This window comes from Oncorhynchus mykiss, chromosome 10 (genome assembly GCF_057628025.1).
Source record: "Oncorhynchus mykiss isolate SJ-2025 chromosome 10, ASM5762802v1, whole genome shotgun sequence".
In the NCBI taxonomy this organism is placed as follows: Eukaryota; Metazoa; Chordata; class Actinopteri; order Salmoniformes; family Salmonidae; genus Oncorhynchus; species Oncorhynchus mykiss.
Genome location: NC_143031.1, coordinates 65322138 through 65349819, shown reverse-complemented (window position 1 = coordinate 65349819; position 27682 = coordinate 65322138). Strand labels below are relative to the sequence as shown.

Below are 27682 nucleotides of genomic sequence, written 5' to 3'. Positions count from 1 at the left end.
TTTTACCCCACTGGGCCTTCTACACTTGAGAACCCTGCAGAGGTGGTGCAATGCTCAAGGTTTACGTTCCAAGGAACACAGGTATTGTCGCCTGACTGTGTCCAAGGAATGCACGCGAGCACTGGCAAGATGCAGATCCCTGAAATTCCTTTCGGGCGGGATATGCTTGTGCAGAGTCCATTGGAGGGAACTGAGGGGGAGGACAGCCAGCGGGACTTGGAGCCCCAGCTGGTCCAAACTCCACATCAACATGCTGGAGTTGAGAGCAGTCCAACTAGCTCTGCTCAACTTACTCCCACAACTGAGGGACATACGTGCTGGTACAGATTGACAGCACCACAGTGGTAGTGTACATAAACCACCAAGGGGTTCTGGGTTCCATCCGCCTCCACCAGATGGTACATACTCTTCTGCTGTGTTCACAGAAGAATCTGGCCTCACTCTGAGCTGTACACCTCTCAGTGAAGCTGAACATTGTGGTATCCGAATTCTTCCCGCCTGCAGCTGTGGGCCTGGCCACTGGACACCGAATATGGTCTGGTTTAGATCTTGAGCCCTCTGTTGTTAACATCTTACAGAGTGCCAGAGCCCCCTCCACCACGTCAACCTATGACACAAGGTGGCGCGTGTTCTGCCAGTGGTGTGGGGAGCCAGGGGTTGCTCCAGAATCTTGCGGCATAAGAACTGTATTCTTGAGGTGTTTGTTAGATGCTGGCAGGGCTGCATCTACATTTAAGGTATACGCAGCAGCTATTTCAGCATGTCATAATGAAAAGCAGGATGGCCTCTTGGTAGCCACCGGCTCATGACTAAGTTTTTTAAGGGTGTGCTACAGTTTCAGGATACATTCATCTGCCATATAGCTCTACGCCCTGAGCTATCTTTCCACCTACTAAGAATGTGAAATATCTAGACTAAGATTTTTTTTAAGGCTGCCAACAGAGGTCTGCGTTCACATGCTAGTCGGAACTTAGAAACTCGGAAATTGACACGGCACGCATATAACTACAGCCAGTTGGCAAGTCAGAAATGTCAGTTTCCTAGATCTGACTAGCACCTCAACGCGGCACCAGTTCCGACACCTGTCAGATAGTAGTGTGACGTCCGAAGCTTCGATTATCATCATCACGTGGTATTGCCACTTTGATACAAGCATCGATACGTTGTGTCGAATCAGTAGTGCTTTGAAAACTGCAACGGAGTATCAGAGCTTAGTATCAATCATTCCATCTCTACCCTCAGGGTTCCCCAGACCCTCCTCACAGCCCTCCTCCTTCACCAGCAGCACCTCTGGACCCTCCTCCTCCTGGAACAGACAGGTGATACAGATTACACAGACATACACTACCCTAAGGCTAGGCTACCCTGCCCTTGGGGCGGCAGGGTAGCCTAGTGGTTAGAGTGTTGGACTAGTAACCGGAAGGTTGCGAGTTCAAACCCCCGAGCTGACAAGGTACAAATCTGTCGTTCTGCCCCTGAACAGGCAGTTAACCCACTGTTCCCAGGCCGTCATTGAAAATAAGAATTTGTTCTTAACTGACTTGCCTGGTTAAATAAAGGTAAAATAAAAAAAAAATAAAAAAAATAAGGTACGTACACACACACAGATAATAAACACACTTTCAACATAGAGTATTATTAACCCATCCTCACTACATTTGAGTCCTATACTGTAGTTACCGAATTACTTAATGGTGGTTAAACCCATCATGGTGGACATAAATATGTTGTGTGTAAAAATAACAGATAAGTCAAAAGTCATCACACAAACTTGACCAAACTATTTTGATGTGTACGGTTGTTGTTTGTTAGTGTGTGGGTATGTGTAGGTATACAGTGCATTCGGAAAGTATTCAGACACCTTGACTTTTTCCATATTTTGTTGTGTTACAGCTTTATTCTGAAATGTATTAAATACTTTTTTCCCTCATCAATCTACACACAATACACCATAATGGCCAAGCAAAAACTGGTTTAGAAATTTTTGCTAATGTATTAAAATTTTTAAAAATAAATACTTAGTTACATAAGTATTCAGACCGTTTGCAATGAGACTTGAAATTGAGCTTAGGTGCATCCTGCCATAAGTGCTTCAACAAACTACTGAGAAAAGTGTCTGAATACTTATGTAAATGTGTCATTTCCTGTTTTATTTTATTTTTTTAATACTTTTGCAAAAATTTCTAAAAACCTGTTTTTTCTTTGTCATCATGGGGTTTTGTGTGTAGATTGAAGGGTGGGGGGACAATTATCTATTTTAGAATAAGGCTGTAACATAACAAAATATGGAAAAAGTCAAGAGGTCTGAATACTTTCCGAATGCACTGTATTTCGTGTGTACAGTAAACGCAAGCCAAGACTTAAGATGCCAATATTGCGGCTGCCAAGTTCTATGGGCGGCTTGCACCTGCCCAATATCAGGTTCTATCAATGGTGTGCCCACCTTTGTTATATTTCTGACTGGATCACAAATGATGACTCCATTATTTGGTTAGACATTGAGACTTCTCTTTCAAAATACCCCTTACAGGATCTTTTATTTTTCAGAAGTTTCAAGTCTGTAGAAGATCACTGCAATAATCCCGTTACACTTAACACACTCAAAGTATGGAGGTCAGTTCAACGCTTCCTGGGAAGGTCCAAACTAACCTCTGCTCTTACCCCAATTCTTAACAACCCAGATTTCAGTCCAGGATTGCTGGATGCTGGCTTTAACTTTTGGCTTAATAAGGGCATACGCAGGCTAAATGACTTATTTGCTTATAAGATTTTATTGTCATTTGAGCAGATGGTCGAGAAATATCAACTCCCAAAGCAGGACTTTTTCCGCTTCCTACAAGTAAGACATTATATTCTGAAGAGCACCACCGTAATTGGTAACCCTGATGTGTCTGTCATTGAAAGAATGCTTTTTTTCCCACAAAGGAAAATGTCTAAGTCTGTTTTATGATACTTTAAGGTCCTTTTCTGCTGTCAACACACAGAGGGTGAAACAAGTGTGGGAAAAAGAATTGTCTGTTACTATTGACGAAGAGATGTGGGAGGACATTTGGAGATATGCAAAAACAATATCTATATGTAATTGTACTAGAGCAATCCAATTAAGAATAATACACAGATTGCATATATCCCCAAATCGCAGACATGCTTTTAGCCCCACTTCCTCTTCTCCTCAGTGTCTTAAATGCAAAACTGATACAGGCACCCTAACACATTGTTTATGGTCATGTACCAAAATACAAAGATACTGGTCTGGTGTTCTGCAAGAAATTGAAAAGATCCTAGGGGTTGATCTAGAATTGGACCCAGTTTATTTACTGTTGGGTCTCCCTAGTAGGCATGTTACTTCTGTGGGTAAAAGGAGGCTTTACAACATCCTTACCTTCGCAGCGAGGAAAAACATCCTTTTACAGTGGATTAGTGATAAGGTTCCTTCTATTAAAGATTGGCATAAGATACTATTTGAATGGGTGCCTCTGGAATATCTGACATGTACATTGCATTCTAAAACAGACCAGTTCTACAAAGTATGGGAACCTTATCTAAATGACCTAGAACCTGAGGTATCAGCTATTATGCTGCAAGGATTCTCTTAGAATGGTGGGGATCTATGTATTTCAGAACTACACTGTACGTTCCATGTGTTGAACCTAACTTCTTGGTTTAAACTCAGCTTTTTTGTTTAATTTCTGTTTGTAAGTTTGTTTAAAATGTATGTATTGAGAGACGCAACGATGGGGATGGGGTGAGAGAAGCACCGAGCGGGAAGAGGAAAATGGTGTACGTATGTATGGGTGTGTGTGTATGTATGTATGTATGTATGTGTATATATATATATATATATATATATGCGTAGGTATGTGTAAGTGAGTGCTGTTTTTTTTTGTTTTTTTGTGTGCTTTGTCTCTGTTGTTGTATCTCTTAATATGGGTGAGGTGAAATTCCAATAAAAATACTGTTACAAAATGCCGCAGCACACCTGGTGTTCAACCTTCCTAAACTCTGCCATGTCACCCCACTCCTCAGCATACTCCACTGGCTTCCAGTCAAAGCTTGCATCCACTACAAGACCATGGTGCTTGCCTACAGAGCAGCAAGGGGAACTGCCCTTTCCTACCTTCAGGCTATGCTCAAACCCAACACCCAAACCTGAGCATTCTGTTCTGCCTCCTCTTGTCTCTTGGCCGTCCCACCCCTATGAGGGATCAGCCCCCACTCAGATCAGTCAAAGCTCTTCTCTGTCCTGGCACCCCAATGGTGGAACCAGCTTCCCCCTGAAGCTAAGACAAAAGAGTCCCTGCCCGAACGTTGCTGATAAGTACTTTAGTGAGGAAAAATGTACTTGCTATGACTGTGTTGTGGTTGTCTCACCCAGCTTTCTTAAGATGAATGCAAAAATTGTAAGTCGCTCTGGATAACCGCATCTGCTAAAATGACCCCAAAAAGTCTAAAAAAAATCTGCATGAACTTGACAAACTGCATTATTTTTCTCATTGAAAAGTGTCTTGGGGAAAAAAATCAAGTAGTTGAATGGAAGTAATGAAATAGGCATTTGTGAACATCATATAGCCTACACAGTACAAACACGATATGTAACAGACTTTTTAGGCTTATATATGCCTTAAATCACACAATGCCTGTGTCCAAATACCCATAGTAGCCTACTAAATAGTATGCTGAAAAATACAATTCTATAGTATATGAAATGTTGAAAATAGTACACTGAATGCATCTCTATTGTGTGATTACATAGACTCCCGCCATTCGTTCATTTTGGTACAGAGCATTCATTTATCTGATGATCAGCTGTTGTCAAACACGTGAGTGGGAAAAGGTGAGTGAATTCTACTAGATCCAATGCCGAAATTAGTATGCAGTTTAAGTATGTTGTACGCTAGTATGGGTATTTGGACACGACCACTGTCTCAATGCAATATTCTACACAGGAATATTCAACACTGAAATCTGTTACTCTTGTTATTCCAAATGAAAATGTATCTGTCTTTAATGCAGGGTTTGATCTAAATGTCAGAAGCTATCGAGTGGAATGGTTACTTTCTATATTATACAGTCAAATGTTTTTTCTGCTTATTGAGGTAGCTCCTCTCTGAGAACCTCTTCCCGCAGTGCGCACAGGCAGACGACCTTTCTCCAGTGTGAAACTTCAAGTGCATCATCAGCTGATTCTGGTGGGAGAACGTCTTCCCACACTAGGGGCAGCTGAATTGTTTCTTCCCTGTGTGGATCCTCTGGTGCCTCTTCAGGCTGGACGAGTGGGAGAAGAGCATGTGGCACTGGGTACAGCTGTAAGGTTTCTCCCCTGTGTGGACCCTCTGGTGGATCTTCAGGTTCCAAGCCAGGGAGAAGCGCATGTGACACTGGGTACAGCTGAAGGGTTTCACCCCTATGTGGACCCTCTGGTGGATCTCCACCTTCTGAGGGCAGTTGAAGCCTTTGTTACAGAACATGCAGAAGAACCGTTTCTCCTTATTAACGCCTGATGTTGCTCCCCCTCCCTGGGACTGGGCTCTAGTCTTGTCGTTTGAGTTCAATACCTGATCGATAAGGGCATGGTTGTGTGAATCGGAAGGTGCCATAGACGTGGACACTGGGTCGCGTTCCTTGAGCGTGTGTAAAGGGGAGTGGGTTGCAATATTTGGATTTGGCTCTAAGCTTTCCCTGTAGTCTAAGAAGTCACTCTTGTTTTCCTGAGAGTGTCCTTCTCCTAAGTGAGTCTCGTCTGCATTCCATGTCAGAAGAGCATCACCCTCCACTTTCACAGTCACCTCATCTATGACCAGACGCTCCCCTTTCTTATCTAGACACATTTCAGAGTAGACACTACTACTGTACCGGTTCCAGTCCCCTCTCATTGAATTAGTCTGTGTATCTAAGCCCACAGGCATGTCACCAGGTATCATCTCTGTAGCGTATGAACAGGACGGATCATTGCCAGTCTGTAACGCATCACCTGAGTCCTGATGGAACAGAGCCGTCCTCGGGCTCCCGTAAACTAAATACTCTGTGCGGGGAGCAGGAGGACAGCCCAGTCGCTCCAGCACCGTTAAAGTCTCAGTGTCTGTCTCTGACTTGAGGACGGTGTTCAGCGTTCCACTGACCTCCGTGATGCTGCATTGGGCCTTGGGCAGTGCTGGGGCGAGGGTGGGGTCCTCCGTGGCTACAGCAAGCACTCCAGTCTGAATGTCTCTGCTGTGCAGTGGGTCCTCCTTTCCTTCATACATTTCCAGCTTGAACCCAGGACCTGCAGCCTCTGCATCTGCAGACTGACACAAGAAGAGAGATTATTACCGGTACATGAGTAGAATTAGATAACAATGTCATAGGAAAGTCTCACAAGCTCCCTTATGGCAGATAAATCAGGATGTACATGTAAGCAAGTGAATAGCTGAGGGGAGCCTTTAAAACAAACGGGCCACATTTGATTTATTGTCATTTTTTATGTTACACTATTACACTTACCGCTTTCACGATAACATGCTGGGTGGAGGTTCCACTGCCCTCATCTATAGCTGCTATTGGTTGGTCATCTCTCCACACGTTGTGTCCTACTGGCTTCACAAAGCTCCTGTGGCCTCCAGTGAGATGTCCTTCACCTAAGACAGTGATTGGGGGAAAAGAGGTAGTTAAATTAGGTACTGTCCATGCTTAATGCTATATTGTACACTATTGACAATATCTACAATTGGCAAGGAGGATCGAAGGTAACACTTATCATAACATCTAGATATACTATTTATTGATGGATTGATTATGTTCCATGCATCAGATTATTTTAATTTATTATGACAATAGGAAATTCAGTAAATCAAGAATCTGATTTGAATATAGTATTGTGTCTTTGTGCATGAAGAATTTGTTCTTAATTGACCTGCTCGGTAAAATAAAGGTCAAATAAAATAATTATGCAAGATGGGGAAGTATTGCATACTATCCAAAAACTGACCAAGAACCAATTCTGGGTAACACATTTGAACACAAGCACAGAGGGGAACGGGGCGACAGGCCCCACAGCCTCGGCCTTCTGCAAAATCAAAATGTACCTCTTGCCATTCCTCTGTATCGGTCGAGGATTTTGACACTACTGGGACGACTAGCTAGTGCGCGCTCTCGAGTTGTCCTCTCTGCGCGCTCCCGTGCCACCTTCAGTTCAAGTAGCTGTAGTTTCCTCTGCAATGTCCTGTTTTCTTTCTGGCTTTGAGTTATTTCCAAACGAAACACTGCATAGTCGTCGTCGACGAGTTTACAAATCTCTGCCACGGCTGCATTCGCTAGCACCTCCATGATGGAGGCTATTTGAGTGTGAAAAACCATACATTTAGCCATTGTTAGCAGCTAAGTTACCTAGCATTACTATCTACCAACCAAGTTCTGTCTCCAACGCGAATTATACACTACCTGGGTGTACGTATGTGAGGCTATGCAGTTAAATTAGTCATATTCTGAGTTCCATGGTGTTAATAAACGTCTAAATAACAGCAATAAAAACACTAAGGTACGAAATTGTTGTTGGTCAATGTTCACTTCCGTTTACGCTGAAGAGAACGGATCGAATTGGTCGGCGTCATGGCTCAAAATGGCGTCTTTAAATGAAAAACGTATGCGCGCTGTTCTTTGAATTACGTTACTGCTTATTACATGACACATCAAATCTCATATTCATGGTCAGTATCTTTCAAGCTGAGAGCAGACTTGTTTAGAAAGAACAGTGTGTTAACAGGAATAGAGTAGAAAATAATATAATTACTTTATTCCATCTACATCACCTAAGTAAGGTAAATATTAATATTAACACCCACCATCAGCGGTATTTATAGAGCCACTGAACAAGCTGATTGACACGTGTGGTTATCTGTTGTTCATTAAAAAAACGAGATTCCAGTCTTAGAGGTGTGTTTCCTCACCGATTCCGCATTTGGTTAATGATTAGCCCCCATGAAACACTGTAGACGCGGGATCCTATTTCACTTCCTCAAAATCCCCATAATGAATCTAACTAAGATAACTAAAATCTTTAATTCATTTGGATGTTTTTGCCGTTGGGCGTTTTAGTTGCCCAATTTTACATCTAAGGAGCTGATGGGCAGGTCTGTCTCACTGTCTATGCTATTGGATAGAGCGCAGCCACTGCAGATGTTCACCCCATGTTAGTGAGCAAATGGACATTGTCAAATCAAAACCCAACCTTCATTTACCCGTTGTGATGCACGGATGTTCCAAACTCCGTTTTAGAAGAGACTGATTTTATGACCAAAATCATCCTATTTACACTTTGTAGTTTCTGACTGGTTTTCAAAGGGATTCGTTGCTTTTTAAAGGCTGTCGCTATTTAACTTACCCTATGAGGACCCAGAGCCTGCTGGTTTTCTGTTCTACCTGATAATTAATTGCACACACTTGGTGTCCCAGGTCTAAATTTGCCCCTGATTTAGAGGGTAACAATGACAAAGTACATTGGAACTGGTTTCGAGGTCCAGACTTGAGTTTGAAGGCCCTATATTATGTTCTGTATATGTACAGTCACCTCCATAATTATTATCACCCTTGATGAAGATGAACAAAATCATTCATTAATCATTCAAATATTGAGCTACAGAGCCTTCAGAAAGTATTCACACTCCTTGACTTTTTACACATTATGTGTTACAAAGTGGGATTCAAATGGATAATTATCATTATTTGTCAACGATCTCACAAAATACTCGGTCAAAGTGGAATAAAAATGCTAACTTTTTTAATAAATAGAAGATAAACATTAATATATCTTGATTAAATAAGTATTCAACCCCCCCTGAGTCAATACATTGTAGAATCACCTTTGGCAGCGTTTACAGCTGTGAGTCTTTCTGGGTAAGTCTAAGAACTTTGCACACCTGGATTGTACAATATTTGCTCATTATTGTTTTTTAAATTCTTCAAGCTCTGTCAAGTTGGTTGTTGATCATTGCTATATAGCCATTTTCAAGTATTTTCAAGCTGATTTAAGTCAAAACTGTAACTTGGCCACTCAGGAACATTTCATGTCGTCTTGGTAAGCAACTCCAGTGTATTTAGGCAATTGGAGAGTTGAACACGCTTGTCAGAGAGAAAGATGTGATCTCTCAACTTTGTTAACGTGAAAGGCAGGGAAGAGGTTTGGTGTGCGTGTAAACCAAAGAGGAACAGGCGAGAGATTTCACTCTTGCTAAAAACCTGTCCAAAATAAGGCCAATGTGTTTCTATGGGCTTATTTTGGGGTTTGTCGACTGCCTTTGGGACAACGACTCCCATTATTAGGACGGAGACGTGCATCTCGTCATTATATACACATCTCTGGTGTAGGCTAAATGGGAAGGTGCGCACAGCACAGAGGAGCGAAGGCGACGAGACCAAACATACAACATGAGAACAAGCGTACATAAAAAACGTAGAATTAAGTTGATATATCGCTCAGCTCTAAATAGTAGCCTGAACAGCTTCTACCCGCAAACCATAAGACTGCTAAACAAGACTGTTAAATAGCGAATCGAATGGCTAACGTTACCCGCTGCTGCTACTGTTTATTATTTTAGGCTGTTGCCTAGTCAATTTAACCCTTCCTATTTGTACATAGGCACATCGACTAGGTACTCCCTGTATATACTTATGTTTTTTTTATCGTTATTGTTATTCACTGTGTGATATACCTCGTGCCACTATTTCAATGTTTCATTAAATCTTTAACTCTACATTGTTGAACAAGTAAGCATTTCACCCCTCCTCCTTCATCAGCAGCACCTCCTCTTCCTCCTGGAAGAGTGATATAGATTGCACAGACATACACTCCCCCAGGCATGTACAGTCATGGCCAAAAGTTTTGAGAATGACACAAATATACATTTTCACAAAGTCTGCTGCCTCAGTTTATATGATGACAATTTGCATATACTCCAGAATGTTATGAAGAGTGGTCAGATTAATTGCAAAGTCCCTCTGCAATGCAAAGGAACTGAATCCCCCCAAAAACATTTCCACTGCATTTCAGCCCTGCCACAAAAGGACCAGCTGACATCATGTCAGTGATTCTCTCGTTAACACAGGTGTGAGTGTTGACGAGGACAAGGCTGGAGATCACTCTGTCATGCTGATTGAGTTTGAATAACAGACTGGAAGCTTCAAAAGGAGGGTGGTGCTTGGAATCATTGTTCTTCCTCTGTCAACCATGGTTACCTGCAAGGAAACACATGCTATCATAATTGCTTTGCACAAAAAGGGCTTCACAGGCAAGGATATTGCTGCCAGTAAGATTGCACCTAAATCAACCATTTATCGGATCATCAAGAACTTCAAGGAGAGTGGTTCAATTGTTGTGAAGAAGGTTTCAGGGCACCCAAGAAAGTCCAGCAAGCGCCAGGACTGTCTCTTAAAGTTGATTCAGCTGCGGGATCGGTGTACCACCAGTACAGAGCTGGCTCAGGAATGGCAGCAGGCAGGTGTGAGTGCATCTGCACGCACAGTGAGGCAAAGACTTTTGGAGGATGGTCTGGTGTCGAAAAGGGCAGTAAAGAAGCCACTTCTCTCCAGGAAAGACATCCGGGACAGACTGATATTCTGCAAAAGGTACAGGGATTGGACTGCTGAGGACTGGGGTAAAGTCATTTTCTCTGATGAATCCCCTTTCTGATTGTTTGGGGCATCTGGAAAAAGCTTGTCCAGAGAAGACAAGGTGAGCGCTACAATCAGTCCTGTGTCATGCCAACAGTAAAGCATCCTGAGACCATTCATGTGTGGGGTTGCTTCTCAGCCAAGAGACTGGGCTCACTCACAATTTGGCCTAAGAACACAGCCATGAATAAAGAATGGTACCAACACATCCTCCTAGAGCAACTTCTCCCAAACATCCAGGAACAGTGACGAACAATGCCTTTTCCAGCATGATGGAACACCTTGCCAAAGTGATAACTACGTGGCTCGGGGAACAAAACGTAAATATTTTGGGTCCATGGCCAGGAAACTCCCCAGACCTTAATCCCATTGAGAATTTATGGTCAAACTTCATGTAATTGTCAATAAAAGCCTTTGACACTTATAAAATGCTTGTAATTATACTTCAGTATTCCATAGTAACATCTGACAAAAATATCTAAAGACACCGTAGCAGCAAACTTTGTGGAAATTAATATTTGTGTCATTCTCAACTTTTGGCCACGACTGTACACATGCATAACACAGATAACAAACCCATTTTAAACATGGAGTGTTTAACATTTGTGTGGGTATGTGTAAGTATATTTAGTAGGCCAGGGATGGGCTTTGTTTCTTGTCTAGACTGTGTACACTGTTCATTAGTCTCTTATTCTGTGCATTCAAATTGCCATCGATAAAATGCAATTGTGTTCGTAGTTTATGCCTGCCCATACCACAACTACACCACCACCATGAGGCGACGCCATACACACTGTCTACCATCTGCCCAGTACAGTTGAAACTGGGATTCATCTGTGAAGAGCACACTTCTCCAGCATGCCTGCCAGTGGCCATCTAAGGTGAGCATTTGCCCACTGAAGTCGGTTACGACCCTGGTGAAGACGACGAACACACATGAGTTTTCCTGAGACGGTTTCTGTCAGTTTGTTCAGAAGTTCTTTGGTTGTGCAAACCCAGTTTCATCAGCTGTCTGGTCTTAGACGATCCCGCAGGTGAAGAAGCCGGATGTGGAGGTCCTGGGCTGGCGTGGTTACACGTGGTCTGCGCTTGTAAGGCCAGTTGAATGTACTGCCAAATGATTTAAAACAAGTTTAGAGGTTTTATATTTTAAATGTATTTATTTAACTAGGCAAGTCAGTTAAGAACAAATTATTATTTACAATGACAGCCTAAACCGCCAAACCTGGAATAATTGTGGCTGCCCTATGGGACTCCCAATCACTGCCAATTGAGATACAGCCTGGATTCGAACCAGGGCATCTGTAGTGAAATACGCACTGAGATGCAATGCCTTAGATCGCTGTGTCACTCAGGAGCCCATGGTAGAGAAACAAACATTAATTTCTCTTGCAACAGCTCTGGTGGACATGCAACTGCTTGACTAGTTGGGCCCAAGCTTGCTGTACAACATTAAGACCTATTCAGTCTGTCTACAAACAGGCTCTCAAAGTGTTTGATAGGAAGCCCAATAGCCATCATCACTGTTACATCCTCAGAAAGCATGAGCTCCTGAGTTGGGAAAATCTTGTGCAATACACCGACACATGTCTTGTATTCAAGATCCTAAATGGCCTGGCTCCCCCTCCACTCAGTATTTTTGTTAAACAGAAAACCCAAACATATGGCAGCAGATCCACAAGGTCTGCCATGAGAGGTGACTGTATAGTTCCCTTAAGGAAAAGCACCTTTAGTAAATCAGTTTTCTCTGTGAGAGCTTCCCATGTCTGGAATACACTGCCATCAGACACACATAACTGCACCACATATCACACTTTCACAAAATGCTTGAAGACATGGCTAAAGATCAATCAGATTTGTGAACATGGTCCCAAACATAGCTGTGTGTTGCCGCTTTCCATGTTGTCTGTTGTCTGTAGCTTGTGAGGTGTGGAAACACTTTGTTGCTTTTATGAATTGTGTCTTGCTGCTTTTTGTTCTATGTTGCTACGTCTTGCTTGTCCTATGTTGCTCTGTCTGTATGCTATGTCTTGCTTGTCCTATGTTGCTATTGTCTATATTGTAATTGTTTTTAATAACCCGCCCAGGGACTGCGGTTTAAAATTAGCCGGCTAGTTAAAACCGGCACTTTTACTGAAACGTTGATTCATGTGCACTGTCCCTGTAAAAATCAAATAAACTCAACATTCCTGCAGTCAGTATGCCAATTGCACACTCCCTCAAAACTTGAGACATCTGTGGCATTGTGTGTGACAAAACTGCACATTTTAGAGTGCCATTTTATTGTCCCCAGCACAAGGTGCACCTGTGTATTTTTTTTACAGGGACAGAATGGAATGGTCTGCCTACCCATGTGAGAGACGCAAACTCGGTCTCAACCTTTAAGTCTTTACTGAAGACTCATCTCTTCAGTGGGTCCTATGATTGAGTGTAGTCTGGCCCAAGAGTGTGAAGGTGAACGGAAAGGCTGAAAGGTGAACGGAAAGAGCAACGAACCGCCCTTGCTGTCTCTGCTTGGCCGGTTCCCCTCTTTCCACTGGGATTCTCTGCCTCTAACCCTATTACAGGGGCTGAGTCACTGGCTTACTAGGGCTCTTTCATACCGTCCCTAGGAGGGGTGCGTCACTTGAGTGGGTTGAGTCACTGATGTGATCTTCCTGTCTGGGTTGGCGCCCCCCCTTGGGTTGTGCCGTGGCGGAGATCTTTGTGGGCTATACTCGGCCTTGTCTCAGGATGGTAAGTTGGTGGTTGAAGATATCCCTCTAGTAGTGTGGGGGCTGTGCTTTGGCAAAGTGGGTGGGGTTATATCCTTCCTGTTTGGCCCTGTCCGGGGGTGTCCTCGGATGGGGCCACAGTGTCTCCTGACCCCTCCTGTCTCAGCCTCCAGTATTTATGCTGCAGTAGTTTATGTGTCGGGGGGCTAGGGTCAGTTTGTTATATCTGGAGTACTTCTCCTGTCCTATCCGGTGTCCTGTGTGAATTTAAGTATGCTCTCTCTAATTCTCTCTTTCTCTCTTTCTTTCTCTTTCTCTCTCGGAGGACCTGAGCCCTAGGACCATGCCTCAGGACTACCTGACATGAAGACTCCTTGCTGTCCCTAGTCCACCTGGCCGTGCTGCTGCTCCAGTTTCAACTGTTCTACCTGTGATTATTATTATTCGACCATGCTGGTCATTTATGAACATTTGAACATCTTGGCCATGTTCTGTTATAATCTCCACCCGGCACAGCCAGAAGAGGACTGGCCACCCCTCATAGCCTGGTTCCTCTCTAGGTTTCTTCCTAGGTTTTGGCCTTTCTAGGGAGTTTTTCCTAGCCACCGTGCTTCTACACCTGCATTTCTTGCTGTTTGGGGTTTTAGGCTGGGTTTCTGTACAGCACTTTGATATATCAGCTGATGACGAAGGGCTAAATAAATACATTTGATTTGATTTGTAATGATCATGCTGTTTAATCAGCTTCTTGATATGCCACACCTGTCAGGTGGATGGATTATCTTCGCAAAGGATAAAATCTCACTAACAGGGATGTAAACCAATTTGTGCCAGAATGAGAGAAATAAGCTTTTTGTGCTTATGGAACATTTCTGGAATCTTTTATTTCAGCTCATGAAACCTGGGACCAACCCTTTACATGTTTCATTTACGATTTGATTTAATTCTTCATGAATGTAATCACAATATTCAGTTGAAATGACAGATACACTCACCAACACTAGGGACATCTTACTGATAAAATATGGATTTGGGCTAATTCCCCATCTGATGACGTAGAAACTCAATGAGGGCTGATTTAGACTCAGGAAATGTACGCCTTTCCTATGCACTTCTGAAGCCTCAATCAGACCGACAGCTCAGTACATCAATGCTGCGTAACCATTTTCAATATGTTATCCAACATGTTTATATATTTTTTTATTTAACAGACTCATTAGAATATAGCGAGAGAACGGGTTCAGAATATTAGGGATAAATGAAAGAAAGCCATCGATATGTATATATATATTCGCCTCCATTTCAGCACCAATTGGTAGATTAAAAAAATGCTCTGATCTTGTAGATTATTTAGGGTAAGGAAAGTATTTTTGAATCACAAAAAACTGGTTTGGAGAGACTTTACACACAAAATGTTAATGAATCAAAAATAGTGGTTGGATTCATCCTGAAAGTTGCCATATTCAAGTTAAATCGATGAGATATTGGAAGGTGAGAAAATTGTACAATAGGGGTTCAGCAATATTCCTATAAATACGTTATCCCTCACTAATCATGGAATTGTAGCCTAATGACTGGTCCAGTAATCATGAACCGTGCACCAGGTTTAAACTGCTACGTGTGGTCTGAGTTCCATAATGATTCAAATAGGCTACATGTCCCAAATTATTGCACAACGTTAGCCTAATATGATCCACTAATGCTAGCGACTCTCTGGAAGGTAAATAGAATGGCACAATATGAAATGTAGGCTACAAATTGAAAGAAACTAAGACTAAAGTGACAGTTACAGTGGGGCAAAAAAAGTATTCAGTCAGCCACCAATTGTGCAAGTTCTCCCACTTAAAAATATGAGAGGACTGTAATTTTCATCATAGGTACACTTCAACTATGACAGTAGGCCTATTTGCTTTCAAAACTGTCATTTTCCTGCAATTGCAATTTGAAATGTTGCAATCACAATGCATTTTACTCTCCTCTCCCACTCACCCTGAGCCCAGAGAGAGAGAGAGTGTGGTTTGGAGGATGGATGAGACGTTTCGGATAATAAACTCAGCAAAAAAAAAAAACATTCTCTCACTGTCAACTGCATTTATTTTCAGGAAACTTAACATATGTAAATATTTGTATGAACATTACAAGATTCAACAACTGAGACATAAACTTAACAAGTTCCACAGACATGTGACTAAAATAAATGGAATAATGTGTCTCTTAACAAAGGGAGGGTCAAAATCAAAAGTAACAGTCAGTATCTGGTGTGGCCACCAGCTGCATTAAGTACTGCATCTCCTCCTCATGGACTGCACCAGATTTGCCAGTTCTTGCTGTGAGATGTTACCCCACTCTTCCACCAAGGCACCTGCAAGTTCCCAGACATTTCTTGGGGGAATGGCCCTAGCCCTCACCCTCCGATCCAACAAGTCCCAGACGTGCTCAATGGGATTGAGATCCGGGCTCTTCGCTGGCCATGGCAGAAGACTGACTTGCAGGAAATCACGCACAGAACAAGCAGTATGGCTGGTGGCATTGTCATGCTGGAGGGTCATGTCAGGAAGGGTACCACATGAGGGAGGAGGATGTCTTCCCTGTAACGCACAGCATTGAGATTGCCTGCAATGACAACAAGCTCAGTCCGATAATGCTGTGACGCACCGCCCCAGACCATGACGGACCCTCCCCCCCAAATCGATCCCGCTCCAGAGTACAGGCCTCGGTGTAACGCTCATTCCTTCGACGATAAACGCAAATCTGACCATCACCCCTGGTGAGACAAAAGCATGACTCGTCAGTGAAGAGTCCTTTTTGCCAGTCATGTCTGGTCCAACGACGGTGGGTTTGTGCCCATAGGCGAAGTTGTTTCTGGTGAGGACCTGCCTTACAACAGGCCTACAAGCCCTCAGACCAGCCTCTCTCAGCCTATTGTGGACAGTCTGAGCCCTGATGGAGGGATTGTGCTTTCCTGGTGTAACTCGGGCACTTGTTTTTGCCATCCTGTACCTGTCCTGCAGATGTGATGTTGGGATGTACGGATCCTGTGCATGTGTAATCATCTTCAAATAATATTTTTGCAGGAATCTCCTTGCGAATGATTTTGCCGAAGATTGTATCACATGTGGTCTGCCATTGCGAGGATGATCCCTGTCGCGCTGTCTTAGGTATCTCACAGTACGGACATTGCAATTTATTGCCCTGGCCACATCTGCAGTCATCATGCCTCCTTGCAGCATGCCTAAGGCACGTTCACGCAGATGAGCAGGGACCCTGGGCATCTTTCTTTTGGTGTTTTTCAAAGTCTGTAGAAAGGCCTCTTTAGTGTCCTAAGTTTTCAGAAGTGACCTTAATTGCCTACTGTCTGCAAGCTGTTAGTGTCTTAACGACCGTTCCATAGGTGCATGTTCATTAATTGTTTATGGTTCATTGAACAAGCATGGGAAACAGTGTTTATACCCTTTTTTGCTGAGTTTAGCAGTGAGTCTATTTAAATAACAAAAATGTAGAACTTGAAATTGAATGCCATGGTCAATACACCTGCATTTTCAGAATGCAACACTTTATCATGTTAACTAGAGCGCTGAGTATCAGGCTATTAGCGAATTGATGCTGTTAGCAAGTTTGCAGGCTTCTAACGCCCATCAGCGCCATTCATTTACAGAGCGCAGTTTTGGAGTAGCCTAGTTACCGTTAGTCACGTGGAATTAAATTGAGGTCAGGACTCGTTACTACTAGTCTGGGGGTAATACTGGGCCCTCTCTCCCGTGTGGACCTTCAGGTGCATCTTCAGCTGGTGCTGATGGGAGAACCTCTTCTCACACTGGGGGCAGCTGTAGGGTTTCTCCCCTGTGTGGACCCTCTGGTGCCTCTTCAGGTTGCAAGTCTGGGCAAAGCGCATGTGACACTGGCTACAGCTGTAAGGTTTCTCCCCTGTGTGGACCCTCTGGTGGATCTTCAGGTTCCAAGCCTGGGAGAAGCGCATTTGACACTGGCTACAGCTGAAAGGTTTCACTCCTATGTGGACCCTCTGGTGGATCTCCACCTTCTGGGGGCAGTTGAAACCTTTGTTACAGAACATGCAGAAGAACCGTTTCTCTTTACTACCGCTGGATGTTGCTCCCACTTCCCGAGCCTGGACTCTAGTCTTGTCGTTTGAGCTCAATACCTGAGGTGCCATCGACGTGGACACTGGGTCGCGATCCCTGAGCGCGTGTAAAGGGGAGTGGGCTGCGATATTTGGATTTGGCTCTAAGCTTTCCCTGTAGTCTAAGAAGTCCCTAGTGTTGCCCTGAGACTGTCCTCCTAAGTGAGTCTCGTCTTCATTCCATGTCAGAGGAGTGTCTCCCTCCTCTTTCACAGTCACCTCATCTACGACCAGACCCTCCCCTTTCTTATCTAGGAACCCTTCAGAGTATACGCTACTACTGTACTGGTTCCAGTCCCCTCTTATTGGATTAGTCGGTGTATCTAAGCCCACAGGCACGTCACCAGGTATCATCTCTGTAGCGTATGAACAGGTCGGATCATTGCCAGTCTGTAACGCATCACCTGAGTCCCGATGGGACAGAACTGTCCTCTGGCTCGGGTTACCGTAAAGTAAAAACTCTGACCGGGGAGTAGGACAGCCCAGTCTCCTCAGCCTCGTTAAAGTCTCTGTCTCAGACTTGAGGATGGCGTTCGGCGTTCTACTGATGTCCCTGGGCTGCACTGGGGTGGTGTTGGGGTCCTTCTTGACTATATGGGGCGCTCCAGTCTGGATGTTGGTGCTGTGTCGTGGATCCTCCTCTCCTTCAGACATCTCCTGCTTGACTCCAGGACCTGCAGCCTCTGTATCTGCAGACTGACACAAGAGGAAAGAGGTTATTATCGGTACATGAGCTGAATTAGATAAAAGTGTCATAGGTAAGTCTCACAAGCTCTCCTATGGGTGGGGCCATGCAGAGACCCCCCAAAATGCCTCAGTAGCGAAAATAAATAATGAGCATAGGCCTATTTATTTCTGCAACAACTCACTCACTCATCATCACAAAATGTAAGCAAGCTAGTTACTCCTGACTCCTGAAGACATGATTGGCATTGGGAAAAGAGGTTGGGCTTTTGGCTGATCATTGGTGTTGATGAACAAAAAAAATTGGGAGGAAATTATACCACCACCCAAAAGGACACTTTGGAGACTGGAAGGGCAAAGGGGCATGTGCTCTGCACAAGTGGAGCCCTATCTGTGCACGTGCCTGCTTATGGCAGATATATGAGGATGTACATGTAAGCAAGTGAATGGCTGAGGGGAGCCTTTCTGAAATAAACAGCCACATTTGATTTACACTTTCAATTCAACACTATTACACTAACCTCTATCACAATAACGTGCTGGGTTAAGGTTCCATTCCCCTCATCAACAGTGATTGGATGGTCATCTCTCCATGTATTGTGTCCCACTGGCTTCACAAAGCTCCTGTGGCCTCCAGTGAGATTTCCTTCATCTGAGAGAGTGATTGGGGCAAAAGAGGTGGTTCGGTTAGCTACTTTCAATGCTCAACATTATATAGTGGATGTAATGTAACACTTCTCATAAGATATTGATATAGGCCCACTATTTATTGATAAAACTATTGTGTTCCATGCATCATATTGTTTTCATTGAGTAAATAACAGGAAAAAGAGTCAATCAAGAACCTGGTTAGATAAGTAATCAGGGGACTGGGGGAATTATTGCATACTTTCCTAAAACCAATTTTGGCTAACACGTCTGAACACATGTGCATAAGGGAATGTGGTGCCCCTCAGCATCGCCTGTTGCAAAATGTACCTCTTGCCATTCCTCTGTATCGGTTGACAAGCTTGACACTACTGGCGAGGACGCGCTCCCGTGCCACCTTCAGTTCTTGTAGCTGTAATTTCCTCCGCAATACCCTGTTTTCTTTCTGACTTTGAGTTATTTCCAAACGAAACACTGCATAGTCGTCGTCTACTAGTTTACAGATCTCTGTCACGGCTGCATTCGCTAGCATCTCAATAACGGAGGCTATTTGAGTGTGAAAAACCATACAGTTAGCCATTGTTAGCAGCTAGCTAGCGTCACCTATATACTATCTATCAACCAAGTCCTGTTTCCAACGCAAATTAAAGACTACACGGGGTAAGTATGTGATGCTGAGCAGTTAAATGTATCATATTTTAAATTCCATGGTGTTAATAAACGTCTAAATAACAACAAGAAAAACGCTAACTTGGAAATAGTTATTGGTCATGGTTTACTTCCGTTTACACTGAAGAGAAAGGACGTTATTGGTTGGCGTCATAGCTCAAAGGGTGTGGTTGAATGAAAAATGTATGCGTGCTGTTCTTTGAATTACTGTACTTTTATTTACATTACACTTCAAATATCCTATTCGTGATCAGTATATTTCAAGCTCAGAACAGACTTGAAAAAATGGCTAGCTTGGAACTCGTCTGAGCGGTCGGCTATGAATGCCCTCACCCGATAGTACTAAAGTTGTATTGATTTCATTTTATGAATGAAGAAAAGTAAGAAAGAAATATAGGCAGGTGCATCACTACTCCCATTGAAGATCTATTACTGTATGTAGGCTATTTCTACCTTACCTTGCTCCCCCATCTTTAGTCCACTCAGCAGATCAATGCCCTCTGGTCCATCTTCTACTGTCTCTTCTTTGACCAGCAGCAGATCAGGCTTCCCATCCTCCATGTCTACTGACTGTAAGAGACACAGAGTGAGAGGATGTTTGATCAAGAAATCTGATATGAGCACCCTGCTATGGAGCATCTTCTAATTGGGCTATGAGGGATTGCTTTGATTACTATGCAAACATGTTAGTTGATTTGATTACTTGACACCAATAGTTTGATAATTCCAGGGCATGCACAGACTTAAGACACATTTAATCAAGACCTGGGTTTATCCACAAATAATCTCAGAGTAGAAATGCTGATCGATGATCAGGTTTCCATCTGTCTGCATAGTCTTATTTATTATTATCTAATAGGCACTCCTGCTCAGAGTTGTTTCTCTAACACCTCTTATTTATGAAGCATGTGACAAATTACATTTGATTTGATTTTGAGTTCACAGTGGACTCACCTCAGTGAGACTGTATGTGGTCCTGTGATGCTCAGCTGGTTCCTCTGTGGGTTTAGGAGGGGGTATAGTCTGGTTGTCCTCCATGACCATGGTCCCCTCAGGGTTCCCCAGACCCTCCTCACAGCCCTCCTCCTTCACCAGCAGCACCTCTGGACCCTCCTCCTCCTCCTGGAAGAGACAGGTGATCCAGACATACACTCCCTCAGGTACGTACACACAGATAATCAACACACCTTCAACGTGGAGTGTTTACCCATCCCCACTACGTTTGAGTCCTATACAGCAGTTACAGAATGACTTCATTGTTGTTAAACCCATCATGGTGGACATAAATATGATGTTGTGGGAAAAAATAAGTCAGCTATGATAAGTCAAAAGTCAGACAGACCTGACTAAACCATTTTTACATGTACAGTAGGTGTTTGTTAGTGTGTGTGTGCAGGTAGGTATATTTAATGTATATTGGTTATAAAGCATTGTCAGGGTGCAGAATAGGGTGAGATCAGTTACTGTCATACCTCAATTAGCTACGAAATCCCTAGTTTGAAAGCAACAAACAGTTTTCTGGAAGCTGTGCTGCACCATTTTCCGTTTGAGTGATAGCTAGCAAGAATCACACACAACACACAGCAGAGCAAGAGAGAGAGCAATGACGTGAAGTGAACATACTTTTGTATATATAGTGTATGTGGACACCCCTTCAAAATGAGTGGATTTGGTTATTTCAGCCACACCCGTTGCTGACAGGTGTATAAAATTGAGCACGCAGCCATGCAATCTCCATCAACAAACATTGGCAGTAGAATGGACTTACTGAAGAGCTCAGTGACTTTCATTGTGGCACCGTCATAGAATGCCACCTTTCCAACAAATCAGTTCGTCAAATTTCTGCCCTGCTCAAGCTGCCCCGGTCAACAGTAAGTGCTGTTATTGTGAAGTGGAAACGTCTAGGAGCAATAACGGCTCAGCTGCGAAGTGGTAGGCAACACAAGCTCACAGAACGGGACCGCTGAGTGCTGAAGCGCTTAAAAATTGTCTGTACTCGGTTGCAACACTCACTAACGAGTTCCAAATTGCCTCTGGAAGCAACATCAACACAAGAACTGTTCGTCGGGAGCTTCATGAAATGGGTTTCCATGGCCGAGCAGCCACACACAAGCCTAAGATCCCCATGCACTATGCCAAGCATTGGCTGGAGTGGAGTGGTGTAAAGCTCTCTGCCATTGGACTCTGGAGCAGTGGAAACGGGTTCTATGGAGTGATGAATCATGCTTCACCATCTGGCAATCGAACGGAACTAAGCTGTATTTGGCAGATGCCAGGAGAACACTACCTGTCCCATTGCATAGTGCCAACTGTAAAGTTTGGTGGATAAGGAATAATGGTCTGGGGCTGTTTTTCATGCTTCAGTCTAGGCCCTTTAGTTCCGGTGAAGGTAAATCTTAACGCTACAGCACAATGACATTCTAGATTATTCTGTGCTTCCAAATTTCTGACAACAGTTTGGGGAAGGCCCTTTCCTATTTAGGCATGACAATGCCCCCGTGCACAAAGCGAGATCCATACAGAAATGGTTTGTCAAGATCGGTGTGGAAGAACTTGACCTGCCTGCACAGAGCCCTGAACTCAACCCCATCGAACACCTATGGGATGAATTGGAACACAGACTGCGAGCCAGGCCTAATTGCCCAACACCACCATTTTTTTAACGTTTGCAATCGCAACAAATAATCTGCTCAGACCCCAACCAAGGAGCATCAAAAGTTGTGCTATAAATTCTCAGACAACACAAAGATTCCTTCATGCCCTTCCAGACTCCCTCTGCCTACCCAAGGACGTCAGAGGACAAAAATCAGTTAAACAACTAACCGAGGAACTCAATTTAACCTTGCGCAATACCCTAGATGCAGTTGCACCCCTAAAAACTAAAAACATTTGTCATAAGAAACTAGCTCCCTGGTATACAGAAAATAACCGAGATCTGAAGCCAGCTTCCCGAAAATTGGAACGGAAATGGTGCCACACCAAACTGGAAGTCTTCCGACTAGCTTGGAAAGAAAGTACCGTGCAGTATCGAAGAGCCCTCACTGCTGTTCGATCATCCTATTTTTCCAACTTAATTGAGGAAAATAAGAACAATCCAACATTTATTTTTCTACTGTCACAAAGCTAACTAAGAAGCAGCATTCCCCAAGAGAGGATGGATTTCACTTCAGCAGTAATAAATGAATGAACTTCTTTGAGGAAAAGATCATGATCATTAGAAAGCAGATTACGGACTCCTCTTTAAATCTGCCTATTCCTCCAAAGCTCAGTTGTCCTGAGTCTGCACAACTCTGCCAGGTCCTAGGATCAAGAGAGACACTCAAGTGTTTTAGTACTATATCTCTTGACACAGTGCTGAAAATAATCATGGCATCTAAACCTTCAAGCTGCATACTGGACCCTATTCCAACTAAACTACTGAAAGAGCTGCTTCCTGTGCTTTGCCCTCCTATGTTGAACATAGTAAACGGCTCTCTATCCACCGGATGTGTACCAAACTCACTAAAAGTGGCAGTAATAAAGCCTCTCTTGAAAAAGCCAAACCTTGACCCAGAAAATATAAAAAACGAATCGGCCTTCCATTCCTCTCAAACATTTTAGAAAAAGCTGTTGCGCAGCAACTCACTGCCTTCCTGAAGACAAACAATGTATACGAAATGCTTCAGTCTGGTTTTAGACCCCATCATAGCACTGAGACTGCACTTGTGAAGGTGGTAAATTACCTTTTAATGGCGTCAGACTGAGGCTCTCCATCTGTCCTCGTGCTCCTAGACCTTAGTGCTGCTTTTGATGCCATCGATCACCACATTCTTTTGGAGAGATTGGAAAACCAAATTGGTCTACGCGGACAAGTTCTGGCCTGGTTTAGATCTTATCTGTCGGAAAGATATCAGTTTGTCTCTGTGAATGGTTTGTCCTCAGACAAATCAACTGTAAATTTCAGTGTTCCTCAAGGTTCTGTTTTAGGACCACTATTGTTTTCACTACATATTTTACCTCTTGGGGATGTCATTCAAAACATAATGTTAACTTTCACTGCTATGCGGATGACACACAGCTGTACATTTCAATGAAACATGGTGAAGCCACAAAATTACCCTCGCTAAAAGCCTGTGTTTCAGACATAAGGAAGTGGATGGCTACAAACTTTCTACTTTTAAACTCGGACAAAACAGAGATGCTTGTTCTAGGTCCCAAGAAACAAAGAGATCTTCTGTTGAATCTGACAATTAATCTTGATGGTTGTCCAGTCGTCTCAAATAAAACTGTGAAGGACTTCGGCGTTGCTCTGGATCCTGATCTCTCTTTTGACGAACATATCAAGACTGTTTCAAGGACAGCTTTTTTCCATCTACGTAACATTGCAAAAATCAGAAACTTTCTGGCCAAAAATGATGCAGAAAAATTAATCCATGCTTTTGTTACTTCTAGGTTAGAATACTGCAATGCTCTACTTTCCAGCTACCTGGATAAAGCACTAAATAAACTTTAGTTAGTGCTAAATACGTCTGCTAGAATCCTGACTAGAACCAAACAATTTGATCATATTCCTCCAGTGCTAGCCTCCCTACACTGGCTTCCTGTTAAGGCAAGGGCTGATTTCAAGGTTTTACTGCTAACCTACAAAGCATTACATGGGCTTGCTCCTACCTATCTTTACGATTTGGTCCTGCCGTACATACCTACACGTACGCTACGGTCACAAGACGCAGGCCTCCTAATTGTCCCTAGAATTTCTAAGCAAACATTTATGTAATCAATGCATGCACATAAAGGCTTCATAATTCATAAAGGTCATATTAACTGACTGATATTATCTCATAGGGGTCGTTCCATGTCATTTCAGCAAGCCATTTTAGGCTATCCTGAAATCGTTTGTGTGGGTAGAAACATAGGATTACCATTCCTGCAATATTATTTAGATGAAATATATTTTGAAATTAAGGTAATTGATTGCACCCAAATTGGCCATTTTAATTTATAGGACTCATATAATATTAAATAAACATAGTACCTAACATCCGATTTGAACCAAACTTTTTTCTTACTCTAACCACATTTCCATCCACAGTTTTTATGCGAGTAAAATCATACGATATAAAAAAAAATCACAACAGCTGTGACGAAAATAGGGAGTTTCTGTACAATTTTCTAAATGCAGACAGATCATTTGTTTGTTTGACATGGTGGGATCTTTTGTCTCGTTAAACTTAATTATGTGAGTAAATGCGGTGGAAACAACTTTATGCACAAATATTAATATAATAACTATCATATCCAAGTAAACTTGGAGTCACGTGATGATATGGTGTGTGGTCCTCCAATTACGACATGGGAAACCATGCCGTTAATTAAGCTACAAATTAAATAAATTATACTGAATTTCACAGGGTGGTCGAAGTGCACGGTGATACAGTAAGTTTGATGCTCCTTTCCAATAAATATTAAGGGTATTATTCTGGTGACATGTTGATCGATGCTTGACTGCGGTTTGACAAATACATTTTTTATGGATCTTATCCATAATAATCTCATCATGTAAACTCACTAGCCTACCCGCACTGTACGTAAATCTGAGACACTCCATTTAGTATGATATGTTACGTTTCTTATGGTATGTATTCATGTGTGGATTTCCATCACCCATTTCGGATGATACAGTGCCTTGCGAAAGTATTCGGCCCCCTTGAACTTTGCGACCTTTTGCCACATTTCAGGCTTCAAACATAAAGATATAAAACTGTATTTTTTTGTGAAGAATCAACAACAAGTGGGACACAATCATGAAGTGGAACGACATTTATTGGATATTTCAAACTTTTTTAACAAATCAAAAACTGAAAAATTGGGCGTGCAAAATTATTCAGCCCCCTTAAGTTAATACTTTGTAGCGCCACCTTTTGCTGCGATTACAGCTGTAAGTTGCTTGGGGTATGTCTCTATCAGTTTTGCACATCGAGAGACTGACATTTTTTCACATTCCTCCTCGCAAAACAGCTCGAGCTCAGTGAGGTTAGATGGAGAGCATTTGTGAACAGCAGTTTTCAGTTCTTTCCACAGATTCTCGATTGGATTCAGGTCTGGACTTTGACTTGGCCATTCTAACACCTGGATATGTTTATTTTTGAACCATTCCATTGTAGATTTTGCTTTCTGTTTTGGATCATTGTCTTGTTGGAAGACAAATCTCCGTCCCAGTCTCAGGTCTTTTGCAGACTCCATCAGGTTTTCTTCCAGAATGGTGCTGTATTTGGCTCCATCCATCTTCCCATGAATTTTAACCATCTTCCCTGTCCCTGCTGAAGAAAAGCAGGCCCAAACCATGATGCTGCCACCACCATGTTTGACAGTGGGGATGGTGTGTTCAGGGTGATGAGCTGTGTTGCTTTTACGCCAAACACAACGTTTTGCATTGTTGCCAAAAAGTTCAATTTCGGTTTCATCTGACCAGAGCACCTTCTTCCACATGTTTGGTGTGTCTCCCAGGTGGCTTGTGGCAAACTTTAACCGACACTTTTTATGGATATCTTTAAGAAATGGCTTTCTTCTTGCCACTCTTCCATAAAGGCCAGATTTGTGCAATATACGACTGATTGTTGTCCTATGGACAGAGTCTCCCACCTCAGCTGTAGATCTCTGCAGTTCATCCAGAGTGATCATGGGCCTCTTGGCTGCATCTCTGATCAGTCTTCTCCTTGTATGAGCTGAAAGTTTAGAGGGACGGCCAGGTCTTGGTATATTTGCAGTGGTCTGATACTCCTTCCATTTCAATATTATCGCTTGCACAGTGCTCCTTGGGATGTTTAAAGCTTGGGAAATCTTTTTGTATCCAAATCCGGCTTTAAACTTCTTTACAACAGTATCTCGGACCTGCCTGGTGTGTTCCTTGTTCTTCATGATGCTCTCTGCGCTTTTAACGGACCTCTGAGACTATCACAGTGCAGGTGCATTTATACTGAGACTTGATTACACACAGGTGGATTGTATTTATCATCATTAGTCATTTAGGTCAACATTGGATCATTCGGAGATCCTCACTGAACTTCTGGAGAGAGTTTGCTGCACTGAAAGTAAAGGGGCTGAATAATTTTGCACGCCCAATTTTTCAGTTTTTGATTTGTTAAAAAAGTTTGAAATATCCAATAAATGTCGTTCCACTTCATGATTGTGTCCCACTTGTTGTTGATTCTTCACAAAAAAAATACAGTTTTATATCTTTATGTTTGAAGCCTGAAATGTGGCAAAAGGTCGCAAAGTTCAAGGGGGCCGAATACTTTCGCAAGGCACTGTATTTAGCCATGGAGCACATTCTGATTGGCCAGTAAGGGGTCAAGGGTCATCACTACTTACCACAGACCCAAAGTCATAAACCCTTCCTAGTTCTACAATTTGTCTTATTAAAATCTGATTTTAAACCTAACTCTAACCTTAACCACACTGCTAAGCTTTTGCCTAACCTTAAAGCTGCAATATGTATTTTTTTGTGCTACCTCACCAAATTCACATTGAAAGCAAGTCTAAAAAGCTATAGATCTGTTATATGTGCTCTGTTTCTATGCCTCCCATTCTTCAGTTTTGTTTTTGTGTTGCTTTTGGTTTCATACACCAGCTCCCAACAGCTGAAAATACAATATTCTGGGTTATTGAAAATATATTTCACAGCGGTTTTGCTGGTACAGTGATTCTCTACACTGCTTGTTGTGGCACATTAACTGAAATTAGGCAAACTATTATAATTTTTGCCACCCGGAAATGGTGGAGCGATTTTTGCATATTGCACCTTTAAATTAAGACCACAATATAGCCAATTTTGTTGTGGTTGTGGCTTATGTAACTAGTGACATCTGGGGTCAAGCCTCAACACCTACATCTTGTTTATTCATCAAAACCCAGCACTTTCACGGCAGCTACTGTGCCCATAACTCCAATTGTGAAAATAACAAAAATATTTTACACACTCCTGAACGCTACCACCACGGCCTCGCTAAGATTTACCATTAGGTTTGTTAAAATAGAGCCCTAAATCTCCTATGATCAGTATCTTTCAAGCTAAGAGCATACTTGTTAATAAAGAACAGTGTGTTAGCAAGAATAGAGTAGAAAATAATAGAATTACTTCATTCCATCTACATCACCTCAGTAAGGTAAATATTCAACTGTCCTGTTTTAGCCCATGTTGACTTTCTCT

General features: G+C 42.7%; 2 protein-coding genes and 1 long non-coding RNA gene across 4 annotated transcripts in view; 1 reads left to right on the top strand and 2 right to left on the bottom strand.

The window, feature by feature from the left end:
* The window catches only part of LOC110534667 (uncharacterized), a 38480-nt gene extending 30282 nt beyond the window's left edge, over positions 1-8198 (bottom strand). The window contains exons 1-3 of one of the 2 annotated variants that reach the window (XM_021619593.3): positions 7062-8198; positions 6481-6614; positions 2487-6284 (exon numbers count right to left, since the gene is read on the bottom strand). In XM_021619593.3, the coding sequence (XP_021475268.2) occupies positions 5211-6284; positions 6481-6614; positions 7062-7344 (1491 nt within the window). In that variant the 5' untranslated portion in view covers positions 7345-8198 and the 3' untranslated portion in view covers positions 2487-5210. Of the gene's footprint in view, positions 1-2486; positions 6285-6480; positions 6615-7061 lie in introns of those variants that run through there. The other variant, XM_090187560.1, reaches the window with a different exon arrangement.
* A 7233-nt stretch (positions 8199-15431) lies between these two features.
* Positions 15432-19640, bottom strand: LOC110534663 (uncharacterized). The gene is made up of 3 exons (XM_021619589.3): positions 19156-19640; positions 18699-18829; positions 15432-18189 (listed from the first exon to the last, which is right to left on the bottom strand). Exons 1-3 carry the CDS (start codon positions 19403-19405, stop codon positions 17065-17067), a joined length of 1506 nt encoding a protein of 501 aa, XP_021475264.3. The 5' UTR covers positions 19406-19640; the 3' UTR covers positions 15432-17064.
* On the top strand, positions 19196-22380 carry LOC149980168 (uncharacterized). The gene is made up of 2 exons (XR_016483885.1): positions 19196-19485; positions 20505-22380. It is a non-coding gene; the product is annotated as an uncharacterized LOC149980168 (long non-coding RNA).
* Positions 22381-27682: the final 5302 nt, after the last annotated feature.

Excerpts from the sequence above, each read along its gene's own strand:
- LOC110534663 (XM_021619589.3), bottom strand. The coding sequence starts at position 19,405 with ATGGCTAACTGTATGGTTTTTCACACTCAAATAGCCTCCGTTATTGAG. Across the intron at positions 18,830-19,155 it reads ATACAGAGGAATGGCAAGAG|ATGAAGGAAATCTCACTGGA; the intron begins GTACATTTTGCA and ends TCACTCTCTCAG. Across the intron at positions 18,190-18,698 it reads AGCACGTTATTGTGATAGAG|TCTGCAGATACAGAGGCTGC; the intron begins GTTAGTGTAATA and ends CTCTTGTGTCAG.